Source organism: Nanorana parkeri, unplaced genomic scaffold, assembly GCF_000935625.1.
Source record: "Nanorana parkeri isolate BGI_ZX_2015 unplaced genomic scaffold, ASM93562v1 scaffold635, whole genome shotgun sequence".
Classification (NCBI taxonomy): domain Eukaryota; kingdom Metazoa; phylum Chordata; class Amphibia; order Anura; family Dicroglossidae; genus Nanorana; species Nanorana parkeri.
The window spans coordinates 1,410-26,827 of NW_017306903.1; the positions used below are offsets into that span (position 1 = coordinate 1,410).

Below are 25,418 nucleotides of genomic sequence, written 5' to 3' on the forward strand. Positions count from 1 at the left end.
AGAGCTGGAGGGTGGGCTAAGTTATCATGGGCCTCTGGGTTTTTCTTGCCCCCTGGACTAAAAGTTGCCAGTCAGTCCATGCTGTATTCCGCCACTGCCGGACGTGGAGAGCAGATTAAATTGCGAATGGCATCGGCGCCCGGCCGTTGCGGGATTGTGGGCAGCGTTGGACTAAATGTCGCAAATGTGGGGTGCCGATGCCATCCGCAATTAAATCAGCTCATCGGTGCCCAGCGGTTGCGACATGCATTGAAAATTATTAGTGCCCACCCAGATTTGACTGTTGTATCTTATGTGCCCCCCCTACATATTGTTCCTAGAGTCGCCACTGCTTGGAGGGCACAGAGGACTGAAGGCAGGCATAGAGGATAGGTAAGGTTTCTGCAGTAGTGGGTTTGACTTAGGCATAGTGGCACAGTGCTCAAACGCAGAGCCACATTATTGCCAATCAGAAGAGCTGTCTCCTTAATAGCATTGGTGCTGGTGCTCTGAATAACACCCGGAAGTGCCAGCAGGCCCGCAGAGGACCCGGCGCTGGATTGGGGAGGAGGTGTGACACAGCCTCTGTTAACCCCCTTAAGCTAAAAATAGGCCATAACAAACAGCAATTGACTGTATATATTGTATGTAGTGGAACAATTCTTTTCTTTATAACCAACATAAATCATATTTATAAAAGCTGTCCTTCCACTTTTGTAGTTCTCACACCTCTGCTGGGTAGAACATTGTTGGGCAGGCAGTGATTGCATCCTATCTGATGCAGTCACCATACCTTCCAACTTTCTGAGATGGAAAAGAGGGACACACACAGATATTTGTACATCAGACCAAAAAGAGGGACAACTGAATGAAAAAGGGACAGAGTGATTTGGTTCCAAGAAAGGGACAGTCCCTCTAAATGAGCGACAGTTAGGAGGTATGAGGCAATCGCATGTGACATGATTACATGCGGTTTGGAATAGATCACTGTCCTTGAACGCAGGATAGATGCATGCAGTGACAATCATCTATACCAAACCACAGGTTATCATTTCATGTATAATCACATGTGGACTGCTGCTTCCAAATGCTGCCACTGTCACCTGGACATTACTTCAATGGGTTCAGTGGCCGCATTTGAACAGTATACCTGGGATTCCTGCTGCAGGAATTCAGAGGTTCCTGCAGGGGGGAATCCCAGATCGTTTAGTGTAAATCAGAAGGGGCACCGCCAGTGTGCTGCAGGGCCAGTGGCGGATCCAGGAGGGGAAACTATTAATATTGTTACCGCCGGACGGGCAGCACTGCTTCCTCCCTCCGCCGCCACTATGCAGACAGTGCCACGGCTGACTATGCATCTGAGGGCGTCGGGAAGGGGGGACCTAGGAGCGGTGGCAGGCACTGCTGAGAGCAGCCAGGGACACAGCGCAGCGGGGAAGGAACGCGAAGTGACAGCGAGCTGTCAGCAACCCCAACCCTGCACTCTGACACATGCTCCTGAGACCCTGCAGAGCCCTGGTGACATGGCACACAGCCTCAATGATACCGCACATAACCCTGTTGAGAGCTCAAGTAGCCCTGGTGAGGCGGCACATAGCCCTGGTGACTGCACATAGCCCTGGTGAGACTGCACATAGCCCTGGTGAGACCGCACGTAGGCTTAGTGAGACCGCACATAGGCTTATTGAGACCGCACATAGCCCTGGCGAGACCGCACAAAGCCCTAGTGAGACCACACAGCCCTGGTGAGACCATATGTAGCCCTGGTGAAACCGCACAGCCCTGGTGAGACTGCACATAGACCTGGTGAGACCACACATCCCTGGTAAGACCCTGCACATCTCACCTGAGACCATGGAGTCATCAGGCCATCACCCCGGAGCAACACGTAGTTTGTAGCTTCATATTATTCTGCATTGCTGTATTATGTATTGTAGGGACTTTTAGTCATCTATAGTTTGTGGTATTCTGCATTGCTGTGTAATGTATTGTTGGGATTTGTAGTCCTCTATTGCTGGCGGTATTCTGCATTGCTATATAATGTATTGTAGGGACTTTTAGTCATCTATATTTTCGTGGCATTCTGCATTGCTGTATAATGCTTTGCTGCATGGCGGGCCTGCATGGTGGATCAGTGTCTTTAGACCCGCTTCCGTGCTTTCTTCTTTTGGTGCAGCGGTGCCCCTCCTGATCCACCATGGAGGCTTGACATCACGTCATTCAAGTCTCTCCTCCATGACAAATTAGAAGGGGGACCTCCAGGAAAATAGAAGTCAGTCTAAATTAACAAAGCAGTACTGGAGAATGATTTAAAGCCTCACCTAAAGGATCAGGAGGGTGCCGCTGCGAGAAAGAAGAAGAGAGCCTAGAGTGTGGGGAGGTTTGGATGGAGTGTGGGGTGGGGGGTTTGGATGGAGAACTTCTCCTGGGAAGGGGGGGAGCAACTCCGAGTCTTTCCCCCAGATGACGGAATGTCTAGCTTCGCCACTGGTGTGAATTTGGGCTAATTGTACATGTGCATTGGGGTGCCATTTAAAATAAATGACAATGCACATATTAGTGCAAAGCATACATGTAATCCAGCCTTAACCACGTGTGAGTTATTTGCTAACAAAATAATGTTCTTACCCCATGCTGTTAAACCTGAACTCCAGGCAAATATGAAAGACACACATGCAGCTCTGTAACTGTTAACAAACCCATAAATACATATTTTCAATACAAGTAGTGTAAGTACCTACATTTAACCTGATCAGCCTCCTGTCTGTCCTATACAGCAGAGCTCAGACTCACAGGGAAAACCAGCATCAGGAGTCAGTCAGGTGTGCTGCTGTGCAAGAAGCATGCTGATAGCAGGAGAGAGCAGAGTGATAGAGTGGTGAGCTCATCAGTCTGCTGCTTTTCCTTTCACTGTCAAGTCACAGGCTGGGGGTGGAGTGGAGACCTGTAAGCATTACTGAACTGCAGCAGAGAAAAATCAGGTCTCCTCCTCTGCCAGACAGAGCTGTAAGGAGGCAGAGATGTGTAAGTTTCAGGACTGGATGGACAGAAATACAAATCCTTTGTCAGCTAAAACAGCTCCTATATATGTATTCCAGTGGTAGCTTAACTCTGGCTCTCCAGCTGTGGTGGAACTACAAATCCAATTAGGCATTGTAAGACTCTGACAGAGGCATTATGGGATTTGTAGTCTCACCACAGCTAGAGGCTATCCTTGATGTATTCCATCTGTGTATTTATCAGTTTTGCCTGAGGAGCCGTTCTCACCGGGGCGGTACAGCCGTGCGGATCCGCCGACATGAACGATCTTGGGACTGTTCATGCAACCGCGCGGCGGCTTCCATACAGCTTTCAATGGATCAGCGCGGTTTTGGGCGTTTTTAATTGCGTTTCAGCGCTGAAACACAATTACAAACTCCCCTTTGAAATCACCACAGAAGCCACGCTGATCCACAACTGCCCTGGTGTGAATGGGGTTCAACATAATCCGAGATCCATGCATGGGACGCAGTATATATCTATGTGCAGTGTTTGGAGATCTGCTATCTCATCTGGAAATGATAAAACACATGTATACAATATAATATGACCATTTAGAGTGATTCTTCCAGTGACATTGGGAGCAGTGGAGTTCACCGGGTACAGGTGACTGTTCTTGTCTTCTAATGTTGGAAAATGTCAGATAAGAATACGGCTGCCCAGACAGAGAGTTATATGCTGACTAAACAGGAAGTCACAGATCTCAGACGTTCTTTCAATTAGTTTGTGTCTGTTCCTCATTGCTGAGCTTTACAGATGCAAAAAGTGAGAACGTCATAACTCCTGGCACACCAAATACACTATCTTTTCACCCCTCAATACCACCCCTCAGCTATAGTGCTATTAGTGGGGTCACTCACCTAGCCGTCTGTGTGACACACATGTACGTACTGTAAAAGGAGGCTTGACCACGGTGATGAAATCATTTCCCCTCCTTAAGAGGGTGTCACCGTGGAAGGGGAAGTCTTACCCCAGACAGTGTTCTTCATAGTGTCATTTTCAATGTACAAAGTAGGCAACATTGGCACTGCAGCTGTAATAAAACTACAAATCCCAGTATGTCTATGAGAGTCCTGCTTGTGGCTGTCAGAGACTTGCGATATCTCATGGGACTTTAGTTCCACAACAGCTGGAGTCACCTATCTCTGCAAAACTGATATTGATATCTGTCAGTGCAATGCAGGAAAGCACATTGTAAGTTTTTGTTGTTGTTATGTGTGTAAATCTGACTGTACAGCCTCATTTAGATTTACCAAAACGACATAATGTGAGGTCTAACCAATCAATTCCACTGGTATAAAATCAGGCAGACCCTCGCACTACACAGTTGATGGTAGATCTAAGGCACGGGTGGGCAACTCCGGCTCTCCAGCTGTGCTTTAACTACAAATCCCAACATGCCTCTGGGTGTAATATCTAAATTGACGAAATGTTGTACATTCCAACACTGGGAGTCATGCCTGTAACTGTCAGCCTTGCAATGCCTCATGGGACTTGTAGTTCCAAGACAGCTGGAGTTGCCCATGTTCTATCAAACGTTCCAACTCCTCGAGATCTCCAACCATCCGACTTTCGGTTTACTTAGAAGTAAGAGGTTTGGCAGAGAAGGCAGTACTGCACGTGCGCCATCCGCGGCATTTCCCTATACAAATAGTACACAGCGATACAGTATTAAAATGAACGAGGGCCAGACTAATCCAGCACGTTATTCATCTGAGTTGCCCCACTCAATATGGCCACAAGCGACGGACATATTGAGTGGGGCAACTCAGATGAATAACGTGCTGGATTAGTCTGACGCCAGTTTATTGTAGGGGTGCGGAAATTAACGATTAATCCGTCGATTAATCGTTAATTTCTTTGATCGATCAAAATTATTTTGATCGATCAAAGTACTCACCTCTCCGCCGGCTTCCGTCGGAGATCCGGTGACGTCACGGACATCGACGTCACCGGACTCCTCCCCCCCTCCCCGAGTGGCTCTGTCGGCTAACGAAGGGAAGGGAGGAGTCGGGTGATGTAGTTGTCCGTGATGGGTAATGAAGGGAAGGAGGGAGGGAGGAGTCCGTTGACGTCGATGTCCGTGATGTCACCGGACTCCTCCCCCTTCCCTTCGTTACCTGCAGTGGCAGAACTACCAGGGTCGCAGGGGTCCCATATGCGTCCGGGCACTGGCGCTCCGCCACTTGCGGGGGGGCCCAGGTAGGAAGAAGGGGCCCCTGCAGTGGCATAACATACGGGGATCCGACGGTGCTGCTGCCTCGGCCGCCAGACAATGACAAGCGTGCAGGCCGGGCAGAGAAAACAACAAGCCAGAAATGCAGGCAAATACTGGGGCAGCACAGGGGCCTCAGCTGCGAGGACCCAACCAGCCCTAGTTTATTGTAATACTTTATTGCTGTGCAGTATGTGTGTAGGGAAATGCTGCAGGTGGCGCACGTGCAGTACTGCCTTCTCGGCCACACCTCTTACTTCTAACTAAACCGGAAGACGGATGGTTGGAGATCTCGAGGAGTTGGAGGTTTTCGATAGAACAGCCCACCACTGCTCTAAGGCTTTGTTCACAAGAGACGATCTTGGATTCCTGCGCCAGGAATGCCAGGTGTCCCTTTTAGATGCAGCCGCTGCGACCTTTTCCAATGTAAATGACCAGGTGAGAGCAGCTGCATCTGTCAGTGGCAGTCATATGTCTATATGATTACTTGCAGTTTGAAATAGATCACCGTCGCTGGACTATGACTGCCACATCTGAATGGGACTCCTGGCATTCCTGCCACAGGGGTCCAAGATCACTTGGTGTAAACAAGGCCTTAAGGGGGTTGTACAAGCAGATTGTATAGTGTATGGTCACCTTTACACAGAATTAAATAAATATCTGTATCAATTATGGAAAATACCAAAACTAAAATGTTTCTTTTCGTTATGGGGTTTTAGGAAATCCATTTTGGTAAATGACTTGTAAACTTCTTGTATCATTATTATTATTATTATTAATAATAATATTATTATTTATTTTGCTATGCTCTGGTTTGTTTGTTTTTTGTTTTTGGTAGCTTTAAAAAGCAGGAAAATACAGTAGGAAGAGTGAATAGAGTGCAGGTAGCATGCTCAGTATGATAGGGATGAAATACTAGGTGAACACAGGCTAGGTTAGCTAGGTGAACACAGGCTAGGTCAACAAGGTCAACACAGGCTAAGACAGCTAGGTGAACACAGGCTAGGCAGCTAGGTCAATGCAAACTAGGTCAGCTAGGTCAACGCAGACGAGGTCAGCTAGGTCAACGTATTCTAGGTCAGATAGTTGAACGCAGCCTAGGTCAGCTAGGTGAACACAGCCTAGGTCAGCTAGGCAAACACAGGCTAGGCCAGCTAAGTCAACAGAGACTAGGTCAGCTAGGTCAACAGAGACTAGGTCAGCTAGGTCAACGCAAACTAGGTCAGCTAGGTGAATACAGGCTAGGTCAGCTAGGTGAACGCAGGCTAGGTCAGCTAGGTGAATGCAGGATAGGTCAGCTACGTCAACAGAGGCTAGGTCAGCTAGGTCAACGCAAACTATGTCAGCTAGGTGAATGAAGGCTAGGTCAAAACAGGCTAGGTCAGCTAGGTGACTGCAAGTTAGGTCAACTACGTGAACACAGGCTAGGTCAGCTAGGTCAATGCAAGCTAGGTCAGCTAGTTCAATACAGGCTAGGTCAGCTAGGTGAACGCAGGCTAGATCAACACAGGCTAGGTCAGCTAGGTGAATGCAGGCTAGGTCAGCTAGGTGAATGCAGGCTAGGTCAGCTAGGTCAACACAGGCTAGGTTAGCTAGGTCAACACAGCCTAGATCAGCTAGGCCAAAAAGGCTCAACTCATAGACAACTCACACACACACTGCCATGCACATAATTTATGCACTATCCATGTGCCCAAGGAAAAAAATAGAACAGATTCCTCCATCAATGCTTGCTCGTAAGAACTGGCCAAAATTCGAAGCACTTTACCCAGCTTAGTAGTTACATAGTAATTTTTTGATTTCTACATCTATACATTAGACCAAAAAGTGGGACAGCTGAAGAGGATGAGGTACAAAGGGATTTGGTTCCAAAACATAGACAGAACCTTCAAATGAGGGACAGCTGGGAGCTATGGTCTAGGGTTGACACCCGGAAGTTTGTTTTTTTCACTGGTTGGACTGGTAAATATAGAACTTTTTGCTACTGTTATTAATAGGGAAGTGATAATAAGGTTGGTATTTCCCCTAACTTGCTCTATTGGGAAGGCAACCATGACACTCCAGCTGTTGTGGAACTACTAAGTCCCATGAGTCATTGCAAGAGTCTGATAGCCACAGGAATGACTCCCAAAGACAGAGTCATGATGGGATTTGTAATTTCAAAATAGCTATGATGCCATGGTTTCATGCACCTGATCTAAGACTCCAATATTAACCTGATACAGTGAGTAATAGATTACTTCTATAAGTGATCTGTTATTGCAGGTAAGCAAGAGGTAGCTTCAAATATTCCCTCCCCTTTAATTCCTTTATTCCTGTAAACACATTGTGCTAACACAGCCGCTATAATTTTCTGTTGTTTCTGTTACACTGTTCTGTAGTTCATTGCTTATCACCATGTTATGGTGTGCTCCTGACAACTAGTGGTAGATTAGTGCTACTACAGCTTAATTTCTGTATACATTTGATATCTTCCATTGAACCTCCCTCATGTTTTGTGTTAATTGGTACATCCCCTTCTTTTCTCATCCCACTGTAGTGCAAGCAGGCCCAGCCTACATGAGGGTGGCAACGCTCTGAAATCAGGAGCAGTGCAGCATTGTTGCCACCTTACAGCAAGCTGAATTGGGTGGGCTCCACTGGCAGGATCAACAGCTATTTGTGGAACTTTGCCCTAGGACTTTGCCATAGTCTCCTAGTTAGACACTCCCAGCCTTTCCTTCCTGTTTCTTTTTACTTCACACTCACTGTGATAAGAGGGTTCTGTTCATGTTGTACAAAGCTTCAGATAAAAATGTCTTTCCACCTCTGAGAATGACAAGGAATCACCTGCTCTATATTGCCAGGCCTGAATAAACTACATTGAATTTTACTCTATGTCTTCTTGGTGAGATCCACCCATTTATGTGAGTGACGGCTGGCTCTGTCTATCTAGAAGCAGAGCCAGCTTTTCCCGCCCCTTCCCCGTTCATTCCTCCACTGGAGGATCGGAGAGGGGAGGGGGGGGGGGAATCCTTGCGGGGAGCGGTGACTGTTAGTCACCACTCACTGCAGAGAGACAATCGGGAAGTGAGTGGATCAGTACATGTTTCTGCTCACTTCCCGATCGATAGAGCCGACCTGTGACAGCTTCTTTGTCACAGGTCGGCTCTATGAGGATGAGTGGAAATCACTCACCTCATAGTTCTCCTTTAAGCTTTGACAGTTTTATTTTAGGGAAGAAAATCTGCCAGGATAGACATTAATTGCAAAAGTTATTTGGTGCAGAGCAGACATGGTCATGGGATTGTAGAACCCCACAGCACCCACAACCTATAAATACATAATCCCTCCAAAACTAAGGTAACTAATCACGACCACCTTATTGCCAGAGATCTTCCTAGCGACAGCCATCTCCAGGCAGAATTGAAATGACACTATTAAGGGTAACCTGAAAACAGACAAAATGGGAAACCAGAAACAGCCCACGGAAAATTCCAGAAAACTGTACCTTACAGTGACTAAAACTATTGTTGGATTAAAATAATAAATTAATTGAATTAAGTGGGTGCAGGGGATGACACAATCCCATGGGGCCACTTCATTATATTTGTGGCCCTGACAAAGCCTGAACAGAGCTCTGGGAAATAAGGGGATTAAGCACACAATTATTATCACTATAGCACTAAAGTGTTTGAAGTCGCACCTCTCGAGTACATATAAAATGAACTTAAGCATATGGAAGTCTAATAAATTGATGTCAAACCAAACTTTGAAGGGCTACTTCCTACAGAGAATGGGAACATGATTGGTATTGCAAATGTCTCTGCACTGCAGGAAACCAGCAGCAATTCAGCACAGATTGGCTTGGCCTGCTGAGCTGATAGCTGACACATTGCTGTATGCGCTTATCCTTATGTTTACTCCTGCCTGTCTACTCAGTGTCTCCATTTTTTCTGTCTGTTACAATGTAGCAGCTCGGTATTGCTCTGTGCTAGCCATCAGTGAGCTTGGCGTTAATATGATACTGCTTATTCACTAACTCAGTAGACCAAAAAAGGCAGACTTTTGAAAATGTTATTTTGCTTCAGTGTGTTCCCCATGCAAGCTGGCTGCTGTGGGAAGAGCAACGTTAAAATATCATCCTTATTATTGAAAAAAGAACAATGGCCTCCCATTAAAAGTTTTCTCTTAGTCCTCGGGCAAAGTTCCACAAATAGCTGTTGATCCTGCCAGTGGAGCCCACCCAATTCAGCTTGCTGTAAGGTGGCAACAATGCTGCACTGCTCCTGATTTCAGAGCGTTGCCACCCTCATGTAGGCTGGGCCTGCTTGCACTACAGTGGGATGAGAAAAGAAGGGGATGTTATCAACATTGTCACTGTTGATTCACACACTAGCAACTTGCCAGTTATCACACAGACACACCTAGTCCTTCCCGCTGCTTTCTGGATTTGGCAGCAAGTCTCTGTTACTTAATCCCTCCCACTGTGAGCTGCAGTGGCTGCGAGGGAGGAACGTGTGAGACACAAATGAAGGAGGGTTTGGCTCAGTCAGGGAAGGTAAAGGAAGATTTTTTGTTTACTTTATGAGGCATCTCATAGTACCTGCATTTGGTACTTGTTTAGATTGGCACACAGGAACCTATAGTTGTACTTTAACTACAAACCTGGATGTAACAACCAACAGGGATGGAACAGAGGTATTGCAGGGAGAGGAGGAAATACAGGGCAGGAAAGATAGCTCAAATTTCTGTGTGTGTAAACATGGTTGCATGCTGTTGGGAGCAGTCCCACAGCGTGTTGGTGTTTGTGTATCCCTCTGCAGTTATATGGCCTGTCTCCTCTGTCTCTTCAAAACTCTCTGCATGGCACCTAAATGGTAGGCCATACAACATGTGAATATTAGCCGGTTTTTGATGAAACGGCTGAAATACCCTGTTGGCAGCCTTCCACCCATCACCCTTTAATCAGAAAATCGAAGGATCTGCTGTCACTGTTTGGGTATTTTGTCAGCATCACACATGAAGCTATCAGAATTCAATAGCCCAGCAAGGGAGATTAGTCCATGCAAGCTGTTTAATGTGGATGTAGGACTCTGTTATATTTTTTTTGTTCAGCATGCATGCAGTGCATGCTGCAGTGCATGCTGAACAGCTTGTTCAGCATGCAGTTTGAATGAAAAAATATAACAGTGTATGGCCATCTTTAGGCTGGATTCACACTACTGCATTGCGGTAGCACGCAGGAATGCACGCTGGTAAACTTCAGTGCAATTCATTCTAAATAATCCCCCTGAGCACATTTTCCCAATGCTACTGCATTGCAGTGAGCCACAGCTCAAGGTAACAAACTACAATGCCTGACAGTTGAGGATTTTAGTAATCCACACCATTCTCATACCCCAAGCCTGCACTACCACCCTCAAGTTCCTTATTCCTTACAACAAAACTGTCAATACGGTGAAATGCATCTACATCTTCAAGCTCCCAACCTGGGACCACCTTGGCCCATATGAGACGCGGAACGATCCCAGACCAAATAAATATGATGTGGTTAAATGCAGCACGACAACGATATCGGTTTTCCCTGTAGAAATTATATCTGCCGAGCGGGATTAGCCTAGAGCTTTACCTGATGCATGTACTAATAAAATGATGGTGCCCGAGACAAACAGGCATAGCCGCAGGCAATTAGGTAGTGCCTGGAGCCAGCGCATGCGTCTCAACCCAAACCATCTGATTCTAGCTATAGCTGTGGGGATCTCCAGATTAGAACCTTAGGGTCTCTCTTGCGCTCATCGAGCAGCCCAATAGATGTAGTAATCCCGGATAATACAAACGATAGTGGGCACTGGAACTGAAATTAAAATAACAAATGAGGTTTAACATATTATTGTTATTATTATTACATAGTATTTATATAGCGCCAACAGTTTGCGCATTCCCACCTAACAAATAATGAACTTCATCATCTGAAAAGCCCATAGTGGATGCAGCAATTGCTTCACCTATACAAAAGGAATGGGTTGAAAACTTGTGAGCCAGTAATAATAATTTTGTTAAACAGAGGCAAAATACTTTCACGAATTAGAATCTACTCAAAAAGGTGGTAGTCAAATGAACTAGGAATATTATAGATTGGGGTCGTGCAGCTAAATACTGTTGTGACAGTGCAACAGGGCAGAATTCACCTCCACAACAAAATAAGTTGACTACCTCTCCCTGTTTGGTCAGTTTTAGATTTGCATATAAGGATTGAAACTAACAGGGTTATTCAGAAAAGTGTGACGAGTTTGGAGAAGGCAGGAGGGGGGAACAATCTGGGAAAAAATAGCTGAACTGGAAAGTGAGCTGAATTGGAGAATTTTTCCAAATCAGCTATTTTGGTCTAGATTGTTCACTTCTCCTGCCTTCTACAAACTCTCCACAATTTTGTGAATAACCCTGTTACAATTTATCAGAGACAGTAACATGCTCAGTTAATATACCGCTAGGAAAAAAAGTACTCCTGCACACTATTTCGCTACCTGAATGCTCCAAAAAATGCCCATGAAAAGGCTACTCTGAATAATAATGTTTCAAAATCTGAGAAACATATAGACGGTAAAAATAATAAACAACTTAGACAATAAGCAGATAGTGATGATGGATGACAAAATCCTTTGTAGCATCGTTCCAACCCAATAATCTGAGACAAAATGACAGGAGCCAAACATTTTAAAATAAAAGCAGGATATGGAGCATCACATTGGGAGGCACATGTCAACAAAATAGTCACCATTAATATAACCTCCAAGCAAATGGAAGCAATTAGGATGCATGGGGAGAAGTTGGAAAGCTGACTCTATATCGGCTAGGCTAATAAGGCAGAAGGGCCAGCTGTTCTGACAAAGGCTAGGGCCTTATCAATGTAGGTGTATTATACGAAAGATTCATCTTTGCCAATACCATCATTAGAGCCCGATGATGGATAAGATAGGTGATGGATAAGTCTATAACTTCCTGGATCTTTTTTAGAGATTAATCCTGGAGGAGATACTTTTAACTTTGGATCTGGAGGGTTCGGGTATGGTCTGGCCATCCGTCCCAAATGTAATTCCTTTTGTATTTTATGTAAGGCCAAACTAATTTGTTATTATACAGATTTAAGATTTTCGGCAAATATGAATTCATTAGAGGGGGTATGTGGAATCCAAAAGCCTGTACGGAATCCATCTGCTAATACACTGGCATCCTTGAGATATTGGGTATTTATCTAGCCATGGAAATATCTTTTCTCTTTCCACCGGTGTCCTCTGTTCTAAGAACTGTGGTTTTGTGGTTGGGGTTTGTCGGGGATTGTTTCGCAACTAATTGCTGGATGGGCTTCGCCACAATGCAAGCATTCTTGCTTAAAATGGTAGGCGTTATACCATTTGCAGTGTCTTTCATTGAAAAGCATACTCCTCTCCTAGATGTTGCCAGCACTCCATATTTGGCGCTGCCCAAGGAAAGAAAGGTTATAGGCTTATGAGTGCACATTAGCAAAAGCCATGGGCTGCCAACTTGGCAGTCAAATCTAAACTTGTTCTTAGCAGCCATTTTCTGGCGAAACTATGTATCATAATTGAACCAATATTGTCCACCATACATTTTGTAAGCCCCCATATTAAATCTAAGTAGCTGCAAAGGGCTGTACTTGTCTCAGGATAACATTCACAAATTATGCTAGCATAAGAATAAAATCCTTGAAGCCAGTTGCCAAATGTATGTGGATATCGTTTAGCTTGTCAGTGGTGTTTGCAACATCTTTGCGTTTTGATTTGTCTTCAAAATGTTTCCAAATTTCCAAACCAAATTTTTTATTTCAACACCATACTAAGATGCACAGCTAGGGCTGATGCTTGCCATAAATTGGGTTGTTGGGACAATGGTGCATCTGAAGCACCATCTATGTGGTCTGAAGATGTGATACCCATGCCATGCTAACTAAAGCCGCTGTCACATTTCTCCCCTACTCTCCCTGAACAGGCTTCCTCTGCATTGATTGTTAACTCTGCCACTGCTTCTCATGTTCCCCTTAGAAATCCTAATACAAGCCTTAATGTCAGTGGCCATGGCTGGCACTAATACTCCAGGCTCGGCAACCATGACACCTAGGAAAATTGAACGCTCCAGAAGTCCCAGTAATTGGCCCCTTATATCCCCCCGATCCTCTGCCATTGTCACCCAGGGCTGATTTACAGAGAAACATGCAGGCTGGTGACATTTGCAACTGCTCCTGTTCCACCAGAAAAACGCAAGGGTGGCTCTGCTATTACAACCTGGATCCTCTTTACATGCCAAGCAAACATCCATTAACTTGCAGGCAACCAATCTTCAATCAAGAGAGAATGCATCAGGACAGAAAACTCCACTTATCAATGCTACGCCTGAAGATCTGATCGATCTGAGAAGTCAGCTTATGACAGTGAGTATGACTGTAACGCTATTTGGGGAGGTAACCTTAACACTAGTTCAAGGGGAGATTTAAACGACAAAATATTTGACATGATAAAAAATGTGTTAGGCTCCAGGCACACCTAGGCGTATTGTCGCAGCTGATTCAGCGTGACAAAATGCTCCAACCAAGGAATCAATGCATTTCTATGGCCCCCTTTCACATCTGCGAGTTTTGTTGCAAGCAGAAATACGCCTGTTGCTCGAAATAGTACTTTGGGGCAGATTTCAGCAAGTTTTGTCCCATAGACTCAATAGAAAACACTTGAAAATGTGCATTTCGATTTTTTTTCACATGAATGTGTCAAAATTAGCTCACAAAAACCGTGCAACTTAATATATGCCCGTTAAAACATGCGCAAGAAACGCTCAAAAAAGACACACTTAAAACACGCCTAATAAGTGTCACATAGGAATGGAGCTCTAATGGAGCTCTAAGGCTTCCCTCTCTTCTCCTTAAGGTCACAGGACCAGTCAGATGATGGGGACAGATAACGTAACCCTTTCAATACCAGCCACAATCCCAGCTGTCAAGGCCCTAAGGTCAAGGAGCTTTCATTCTAGTTTATTGCGACACTGGATTTTAAATTACTTAGGGCCCAGTAACACTGTTGGGGTGTGGTAACACATATGTTTAGTGCTCGTAAGATGTGGTGCCATTTATTCATAATGGCAGCCCAACACACCTTGCCAATGCACCTGCATTGCAGCACATGTCAATACATGGAAACCCACTACTGTGCATTGTGGTGTGCTGGGTTAGAAAAATGATACAAATCTGCTTTTTAGTGTGGTCTGGTGTGTTATTTAAAATAAATGGTCTGCCTTAATGCAAAGCACATTAACACAGGGTATAACACACATAAATGCAATGCACCATGCCACAACAGTGTGAATGGCCCATCAGGGTCCATTTACATCTATACAGTCATTTGCTGCATGTTAACAGGAACTGTGTTAAACCCATTCATTTTGAAGGTGGTGGCCATGCACCTTAAGAGACCAATTAATGGACATACGGCATTTTTGCTGACGCACTATAGAATGGCATAATGCACAGTATGTGTATTGTGGTTTTTTTCTGCCATGTATTCACAGCTAGGGTTGGGGTCGATGTTCAAGTCGAGCATAAGTTCTCAAACATCGGCAGTTTGTCTGTTTGCCAAACACACAAACTGTCAGGGTGTTTGGTGGGCTGTTCGCCTGCAGAGCGCCCCACAAGGCACTGCACACTGCCTTGTGAGCCCTGATTAGCTAAAGTCTTGCACCTGACAACAGGTATTTGTAAAAGAGATTAGTGACTGGATTTGGTGTAAACGTTTGGAATATGTAAGTAATAATATATGATTCATTTTAGAATACTGAAGTCTTCTCCTGAAGAAGCAGGTGACCATGAAAAGCATAGAGAAAGCAAAAATTATCTTCTCATTTAAACTTATACCAAATATCAAATTAATTTAGACCATATACTTGGAGCAAACCTAAATGGACTAAATGTAATTAATGATATATTGGCAAAATAAGACAGAGTGTATGAGAAGTCTTTGCTACATTTGTACAGTAAGCAACTTTATGTGAAGTCTTGTCATTTTATGATATGTAAACAAAGTGTATTGTTTTTTAATTTATAAGTTGTACAAGCTTAATTTCCAAGGTACCTTAAACGCCAATTTAAATGTATGCTTATTGATTCATGAATATAATTCCAATTTACTGTGCTTCGGTAGTACATAGATAAGTACTAACCATGCCGGCATTACACTTTTTTTTATGTCTCTTTTCAGGGGCAAAGGGGAACCCGGGCAAGGACTTCTAGGTTGTGATGAGACAATTGGGGGGAAAGGTTAAATTATATAGGGAGACACTTGGGGGAAGGCTGTACATGGAGAGCCCCATGATTTCTAATGGATGCCCTGCTGTTGATAACCTCAATTAGCTTTCTAAACTATCCAAATACATAGAGAGGAATTTATATAAACTGGAGCAGACAGAATCTGAAGCAGCTGTCCATAGTAAACAATCAGATTCTATCTGTAGTTTGTTCAGTTAGGCTTTGAAAATGTAAGAGAGAAGTTTATTGGCTGCCATGCACAGCTACTCCAGATTCTGTCTGCTCCACTTTTGATAAATTCCCCTCATAGAGTATGACGTTTTTTCTAAAAGGCATTTGAGTTAGAATATGAATAGTATAATAAAATGAATAACTGGAACTTCCATTTTAAAATCATGCACTAACCTCTGATAGGGATGTATTTTGTAATTCTGTGTTTGTTCTTGGTTTATATAGGTTTATATAGGTACATAATTCCAATCATAACATGCTATCAGAATAAGTAAATACATAAAAAACATTCAATAAAAGACAATACAAAAAGGATCAATCTCTTTAATAGACTGATAGCAAAATACAAACTTACCAATTGCCAGACCGGCATATATAAAAATAATAGATACATAAATATAGATAAATCTTTAGTTGGGGCAGAGATACATACAACATATCTGTTTAACTTAGTGCTACACTGGGCAAGACAAGCACATTTGTGGCTGTATGCATTACACAACGGGAGAATGGAAGTAGCACAATGCTGTAATACTCTGAAGGCCACTATAGGTAAACCTTTGTATCTCAGACACCAGTATATGTTTTTTTTTATTTCTCATCAGAGCAAAATTAAATACAATGTAGTGTCATTTGGCTCTCTTCTTTACTTAGTTTACATGGTAATGTATACTTGTTCTGTAAAAGGAAGATGCATCAATTTAATCATAAAAGAACTCTTTGTCAATCCAGTAATAGCACTTCCCAGACTTCACCCAAGGTGAACTGAGTCCACACCTCCCTAATTATTCAATTAGAAAACCGTTTACAATAAAAATATTGTGATGGAGTGTGTTTAGAAAGGACTCAGATATATATGATTAATAAATATTTATTTAGATTCTTGTTTTTCTAAAAATCATGCAGTTCGATAGAAAAAAAATCAATAAACTTGAAGTAGTGCTTATGTGTGTCTCAAACTATCATTTCTCTATCCCTAAGACTATTGCTGATACGTATATTTGCAAACCATATTACATTGATAATTTGTTCATTCATGGTCATATTTATATTTCATATAATTCTTTACAAGTATATCACTATTAGATGAATCCCCTACGTGTTACGCTCCCAAAGGCTTCTTCAGGGGGATGTTTATTTTGTTTGTTTGTATATATCGATTTTCAGCAATAATCTGTTTTTTAAACATATACAATATAAATTAATATTAATCCATAAGATAGAATCAACACAAAATATACTATATATCCATAAAATTCATTTCTATTGCATAATTATATTCAAAATTCCTCATTTTTCATTTGTCAATACAATATATTCATTTTCTTAATTTGTCATTAATAGCTTTACATTAATATTAATGCATGGGATATAATATTCACATTCACATTGATTATTTATGCACCACAATTTTTTGTTCATCTCTAATACATATATTTGATCATTTTCATTTATCATTAAATTATCCTTTTATCAATTTCATTTGATGTTGGTTCATGTTATTTATAGGGTATGTTGTTCCTTAATTAAAATCATCCAGTATATAAACAGACATAATTCATAATTATTCATCTTTCCGTAATGTTATTTTAAAAAACATATATTACTTGATCTAGATATGTCGGAGGGTATTTTTTCACCATAAATGTATGTAATTCTTCTGTTCGTATGTTAGTGGGATAGAAAGTTAAAGATTAATGTAATAAAAACACATTTGTAGAGCCAATGAATTTGGAGGATATACACGAGAAGAATAAAATCCTGAAGGCTCAAGGGCTGGGATGTATTGTTTTTAAGATAATTTAAACACGGGTAAATATCGGAAATATACACTGATGAATGGGATAAAGGGGGTGAATTAATGCCATGAGTCACAGATGGTGAACTAATTAATGCAATTAAGATATATATACACACATGGGATATGAGATTGTCCGGGTGTACTAGGGACTACACAATGCATGAGTTAACAAATGAGAAGAGGAGGAATAGAGGAAAGGCACTTTATACACAGAAAATGAATTAATTATATATAAGAGGGAATGAAATACTTGATATAAACTAAGCACCATGATCACTTTCTAGCACTGTGAAGTTGTACTGGACTCCATGGGGTTGATTTACTAACCTTATAAACACACTACGCACATGTATACACCTCTGTAGTGTGTTCGCTCCCAGCATGATCTATGGGTGGAATCTAAACACCTTTGTAGTGTGTACACACCCAGCAGGTGTGTTGTGCAAAGCCAAGCATGAATTTCAAGGTGATGTTGTGTAAATTAGCTCTATGTTGTGTTGCTTGCGTTGATGAATGCAAGGAATGTAAATGCATGAGCTAACCATTTTTGTCTAAACTGTGAAGCAGCATTATATATGCATCATGTGCATGATTTTTCCATATATGGCATTAGTGGAAATATGCTTTTAGAGACTTTTTGGTTGATAAATACGTTTTGCTGTGTGAAAATCACACGCACCTGGTGCGTGCGTGTGTTTAGGTTAGTAAATCACCCCCCATATGCGTCTCTGATTCCGCCGTGTGATACTCTCTAGGGTTGATGAGGGAAACCCCATCACTCGGGGAAAAAAGACCTTTTCAGTATCATGCAATCACAGGATTAATAGTTGAATATAAAGAAAGGTAAGAAGAATTACATACATTTATGGTGAAAAAAATACCCTCCGACATATCTAGATCAAGTAATATATGTTTTTAAAAATAACATTACGGAAAGATGAATAATGATGAATTATGTCTGTTTATAAATAATCAATGTGAATGTGAATATTATATCCCATGCATTAATATTAATGTAAAGCTATTAATGACAAATGAAGAAAATGAATATATTGTATTGACAAATGAAAAATGAGGAATTGTGAATATAATTATGCAATAGAAATGAATTGAATTTTATGGATATATAGTATATTTTGTGTTGATTCTATCTTATGGATTAATATTAATTTATATTGTATTACCGGTATATGTTTAAAAAACAGATTATTGCTGAAAATCGATATATACAAACAAACAAAATAAACATCCCCCTGAAGAAGCCTTTGGGAGCGTAACACGTAGGGGATTCATCTAATAGTGATATACTTGTAAAGAATTATATGAAATATAAATATGACCATGAATGAACAAATTATCAATGTAATATGGTTTGCAAATATACGTATCAGCAATAGTCTTAGGGATAGAGAAATGATAGTTTGAGACACACATAAGCACTACTTCAAGTTTATTGATTTTTTTTTCTATCGAACTGCATGATTTTTAGAAAAACAAGAATCTAAATAAATATTTATTAATCATATATATCTGAGTCCTTTCTAAACACACTCCATCACAATATTCTTATTATAAACGGTTTTCTAATATCATAAAAGAACTCTACACACAACATAGACCTGCTGCTGCAATTTTAGGAAATCTTGAACTAATTCAGTAAAAAGGAACTTGAGTTTATGCCATGAATACGTGCATAGATGTTGTGTTCTAGTGCGACTTCTAGTGCGACTCACTTTGAATATCCAGTCATGGGCAGATAAAATAAGCAAATATGAGTTTGCTTTTCAAATGATTAGATAATTGAAATTAATATTCACACACTTTGTTGAGTGAAGATTCTTAACTCCCTTAGCAAATCAGTTTTATTATGTGCTAGGATCTACATTTTAATCAATTTCCTGTATTCATTAGAATGGTAATATGTTTCCCCCATGTTTGTGTGTTTTCTCTGGATGCTCCAGTTTTCTCCCAAAGCATTCTGATATGTTCACTGGTATCTGACTAGACAAGCCCAGTCTATATTTTCCACTCCACCATGGCGGTTTCCAATATACAACTCAGAAAGAATAAAGGATAGGCACTGAGCTACCTAACCAATCCTTGAAAGCACTGATAGCTGCTACAGAAACAGTAAAATGGCTTCCTAATATACTTCAGTAGCACAGGAACGACATAAGTCCTATATAAGTGGATTTAGGTTTGGTGGAGCTTAAATATGTAGTCTAAGTACAATTCATCTACTAATGTGGGTATTACAAAAACAAAGCAAGATTTCCCAAGGGTTTCAAACAAGGTGAGACTGCACTGTATATTTCAGTCTCCTGTGTTATTAATCACAAATCTAATCTAAGAATGAGCCACTTAAAACAGTAAAATGCGATCTAATGAAATTAGTATTTCACTGGCCCTTTGCAACTGTTACCTGAGAAACAAAAATCTGACATCCAACACTGAGGGTGCACATCGAGAAGGCAGAGAACAACAGGCCTTTTCATATCATCTTATAGGGCCAGCCACTGGCCTGTTCCTTGTTTTCCCTGCTGAAGGAGCACTGGTCTTTCATGAGGACAGGAGTAGCATGAATTTATGTACAATTTCTAGTGGTTATTAACAAGGAAATCATTGTGATTTGGCTGTAATTCTTCTCTATCCAACTGCTGACGAATTTCCATCTGATTAACAGAGAAATACAGCAAGCCATTGATCAAAAAATATTTATGCATACAAAGACATGTTGGCCAGCATGATAATGTGTATGACTTCAATTCAAAGAGAGCCGCACTCAACGGATTTTCCACACTAATCCAAACTTTATTTTAATACATAAAACGGTATACACCAGATAGGGCCCCCCGTAGCAAGATAAACTCTTTCACGCGTTTCACCCACAGGGCTTAACCTCTTAAGAAAAAATGGACGGACGGCTGACTCCTATCTGCGGGTTGCCGTCGCCAGACGGCATTTTTTTCCAAGCGATATCTCTGTGATTAAGCCCAGTGGGTGAAACTAATGAGTTTCTCTTGCTATGGGGAGCGCTATCCGGTGTATACCATTGTATGGTTAAAAATAAAGTTTGGATTCGTGTGGAAGATCTTCGAGTCGGCAACATTATTTTGCCAAAACCTGGAAGATTTTCACTACAGGAATCCGACTGCAGAATTGGAGCAATCATTGTTGTGGATTAATGTGTATGACTTGTTGAATGATCATGTATTAGAATAACTAGGACTTGCTAAAAAACTGTTGGTTAGTGTTCCATATTAACACATGTATGGAAGCTTGTGTTGCCAGTGTGTAATAGAAAAATAACAGGAAGAATGTGCTGCTTTACACAAATAGAACAGTCCTTCCTGCATGCATCTACATGAATAAGGCCACTACATGTTATATCTAGATCAGATATTCTTATTTTTTCATATGATATGGGGTTGGAGGTTTTCATGTCTCTGATCTTATGATGATTGGGAGGGAGAATCAGATCTTAAAACATCTGTCAGATGCTCTAAAATCTGTTATTACTGCCATTTATAGTTGGCAAATTTGATGTCATAAATAAAAATTGGAAAGTAAATTCAGAGCCATATTTAAAACAGTTTGAAAGGATTGGAAAGTGGAGGTTCATTGCAGGTACCCTCATTATATACAAAAGACTGTTTGACAGTCACATCATACCAAATACATGAACAAATATAATCCTTTATGCTACAGAAGAGCTGAAAATGTAAAAGATTAAAAAAAGAAAACAAGACCGAAAATGTAACATGTCCTGCTGGTAGGCATCTACGATCAGTAGCTTGTTTATACTTCTGAAAAATGTAGATGTTCTGCTGCTCCACAATTATCCAAAGCTTGCTCTGGATGCATTTGCTGCTGAAATGTGTCTTTTTTTTCTGGGATGGTTAGAGACGGCTGTTATTTTTGATTAGATGCCATGTTTTAATTCTGACGCGGCTCTGGAAAACGATGTAGGTCTTGACCTATGAATTCACTTACTGCAGTGGAAAGAAAGAAACAAAGTAAGTTGCAGCAAGTAAGTAATTTCCTGTGGCACAGACAGGACTAGACGTACTGGGGTAGCTGGTATCAAGGACAGATATATAAAACACTCTATACAGATATACAAGCCTAAAAATCTGCATTTGATAATATGTGATGAACAATGTTCTGGCAAAAACAATTTCATACTGGCATGGCAAATGCAAATTTTTTAAAATGTATATGTTAAATGAACTGAAAAATGAAGAAGACATTTCTTGTATCTAGTAGAATATAAACGGAATCCATACTATAATATGGTCATAATCCATACAGATTATTTGTGTGGAAATATTAAACATTCACGTATGTCTAAAAAAAGGTCAGCCAAAAGCCACCCATGTTTAATTACACAATTCTGTGAAAATAAAGCTGTACCCGCTGACCTGGGCAGTGACATTGGATAATGGCACACTACCTTAAAGCGGACCAGAAGTCAAAAGTGAAGATGTGCTATCTTACAGCGAACACCTAGAAATGGTAATTGTGCCTAAGCTGTACATTTTACCCTTTGCCTAAAATGTTTCCTGAAAAATAACAGTGCACTTCCTGACGTGACTTTGCTTAGACAATCCTCTTCTGTAGCCTTATAAATTTATATCTGTAGTTGGAGATCATCTATGGCACTGTGCCCCTGAGTCACTAGATATCACTAGATTTGCCATGAGATTTGGTGATGTCACTACTGTTAAACTTGCTGCTTCTTTATTTGACCCCATCAGTCATCAGATCATCGGGGGGCAGTTGTGAGGGAGCAAAGCCCTGCCTTTACCATAATGGCCACCTCCACACAGTGACACATTACAGAACAAGGCATGGTAAGTCAGTAAAGGGGAGACAATACCAAAATGCCCTTTTAGGTTGGACTAAAGTGGACCTTTAATACTGACTTTCTTTAACTATTGCAACACAAGCCAAGCAATGAATATCGGAAACCATTAGTTGTAGCAATACTAGACAATTGTTGTTGGTTTTCAGTAATGCAGCTTATGCAACTAAACACTGATAAAATTTAGATTGTAATCAGAAACACACAGTTCAGTGCTTTAACACAACTTAAAAAATGTCCGAGTTTATTGGCTGTCTATTGCTTAGATATGTGGCTTTTATATTTAAGTTTAACCTCTGGGTTCTTCATAGGATCACCAGATAGCAAGCTGCAGTGTAGCAAAAGGTTTCTGCTGAAATCCCATCATTATCTAAAATATCTCTTATTTGTTTAGATACTTGAAGCCTATTAAACCTATTTGTAAACATTTTCAAATGCTAGATTATATAAACCAATGCATATTTTAGGTTTATCGTACCTTCTTCCAGTGTGATCCCCTGGATTGGAATAGGGTGGAAAGGGCTTTCAAACCCTTGACTTTCCTTTCCCAAATCTCTTCCCTCATTGCTGGAAGATTTAGCATATTCTTCAGAATGGTTCTGGTAACAGGTATCTTTCTCAGTCTGATTTGATGACATGCCCAATGAAACATCTGATGATGCCTTTTGACTAGGAATTGTAGCGCTAGGAATGAGTGGGGAAGAAGGTGAAGATAAGGGAACAGGATGTGCAGAAGGGCAAAGGTTCGTGAGTTGGCTGGTGCAGTTGGTCAAGCTTTGGTAAGAGGCAGAATATGCTTGTGGCGCATTATTGTCCTTGGGGACACCCAAACTGGAAACTTGCATAGAAAATTCAGAATGACTAACAGAGCCATCTTCTGTTTTTGAGTTTAATGTTTGTGTTGGATTACCAGGATGACTGGAGATTGAGCTTCCAGTAAAATGTTGATTGGTAGCACATGGCTCTCTTCTGTCCACTTCTGGAGATGTGGTAGAAAGTTTAACCTGCATTGTCTCTAGGGACCTACTTTCACCTAATGTTGTGTATGTGGGAGGAGCACAGTCTGGATATGGCTGATAATCACGGACAAAATTATGTGCATTTGTTTCAAAATCTAGACTTGCTAAAATAGGGGAAGAGGAATAATTCTGATGTGGACCTGCACTTCTCTCCTCCATTTTATTGGGTGAATTTAAATGGGAAAGCAAAGATCCACTAAATGTAGTTGAACATGAGGATTGGGAAGAGCAGGGCTGAGGGGACCAGGGAACTGGACTTGGAGGAAGAGGAGAGCTAGTGTTTGATTGAAATGGCAAAGTTAGTGAAACATCACTATTGCTCTCATGGTATGGGATGGGGCATTTAAACTCAGGAGCTACTGGGGGATTAAAGTAGCACCCCAAAAAGGAACTACTTCCTACACCGCAATCTGAAGTACCTGGGAACATTTTTTCCTGGTGTGGAGAGGTATAATAGGGAGATACATCCATGGGAGTTTCAGGCAAGTTTGGTGGTAGAGCAGGGACAAAGTTTGCAGACAAGTCCATCTGTGTTGGATCTAAAGATATGTGACAAGGAGGAGGAAGAGGGGCAGAGGGAAACCTATGTAAAGCTATCTCAGGAAGAGGCTCCTCTTTAAAAATGACTGCAAAGACGAAGCATTAAGAGAATGAAAAGTAGACAGAAAAAAAGAAAGGAGAATAAGAGAAAAAAATGATAATCATATACTAAAAAAGCAGTCTGAAAAATGTATGTACAAAAAATTAGGTTTTATAAATCTTAAATAGCAAGAATCTAATATGCACATCTGTCCTTCGGTCACAATGTTCCTATACTGTCTCCTTTTATTTATTACATATGCTGAAGTGTACAGCTACTACATGCATAACAATCTCAAGTTCTCTGTCCACAAAATTGCGCCCGCTGATATGCATTTACATACAGAAAATGAGAGATCTGAGAGTTACCGTGACATAATGCTGTCTTTTCTTTGACTTTACTGGCCACTGACCTGGAAAATATTCAAGCCAGTGTGTCTGCAGCTACTTTCAGAGGCACTGTCATTTTTTTCCATTTAGGACCTGTGCACTGTCAATGGAGAAGATTCCCTGCTCCCCATACTGAAAGCAGCGGGTTTCTAAACGGCAGCAGTGGAGGCAGAAACGGTGCTCGATTCATGGTAATGTATATCTTGAGCAGGGGGCACGTTAAGAGACATGCTGGCACTTTGCCCTGCATGTTTTCTGCATTTCAGAAGCAGGACAAAAGTGGCAACCCTTATTTATCCCACAACAGATTTATTTTATATGGAGTCTTTTACATGTTCTTCCTTACACCTTTTAAAATCCTTACATTGCTAAAAGAGACTGCATTCTGCCTGTGATCACCTGCACTGAAAGATGCGACTTGATAAGTAGAGCACCATAAAAGAAAATGAGTATTTGTATTGTATAACATTTGTTATCAACCTCAATATGGCTAAGTACACACGTTGTAAAGAGTATACAAGTGTATAGTGTTTTGTTTATACTTCCTATTCAGGGTAAAACAAATGCCTTTTTATAGTGATTTTGTGCTTCTTTTTTAATGGGTAATATATAGAATATTGTGCAGGCCATATTTACCATTTGTAGGTGGTGTGCTATGCTCCTAAAGGCTAAATTTACTTTTCCGACCATATTCTGGGTGTAACATGAAACATGGTCAGATTGCAAAACCCCCAACTCCCCACCCTCCCCCCCTCTTACCTGAACTGCGGGACTACTCTATTAAAGGAGAACTATGGGGTTAGGGCTTTCCCCCATAGTTCTCCTAAGGGTAATGGGAGGGCACAAACTAGCGTCCTCCCGTCACCCTAAGCTACAGCTCGCGCTATACTGAGACGCCGCAGCTGAATCGGATTCCGACAATTGTGCCGGGATCCGCCCAGCTGCGTGAGTGACAGCTGGCTCTGCCTATCTAGAGGCAGAGCCAGCTGTACCCGCCCCCTCCCCCGTCTGTT

The 25,418-nt window shown here is 41.5% G+C and overlaps 1 protein-coding gene across 1 annotated transcript in view; it reads right to left on the reverse strand.

Annotated features, from left to right (window-relative positions):
• Nucleotides 1–21,024: 21,024 nt before the first annotated feature.
• The window catches only part of NFATC4 (nuclear factor of activated T-cells 4), a 57,939-nt gene continuing 53,545 nt past the window's right edge, over nt 21,025–25,418 (reverse strand). Inside the window, exons 9-10 of the mRNA XM_018563140.1 lie at nt 22,896–24,062; nt 21,025–21,545 (exon numbers count right to left, since the gene is read on the reverse strand). Of these exons, the coding sequence (XP_018418642.1) occupies nt 21,490–21,545; nt 22,896–24,062 (1,223 nt within the window). The 3' untranslated portion in view covers nt 21,025–21,489. The remainder of the gene's footprint in view (nt 21,546–22,895; nt 24,063–25,418) is intronic.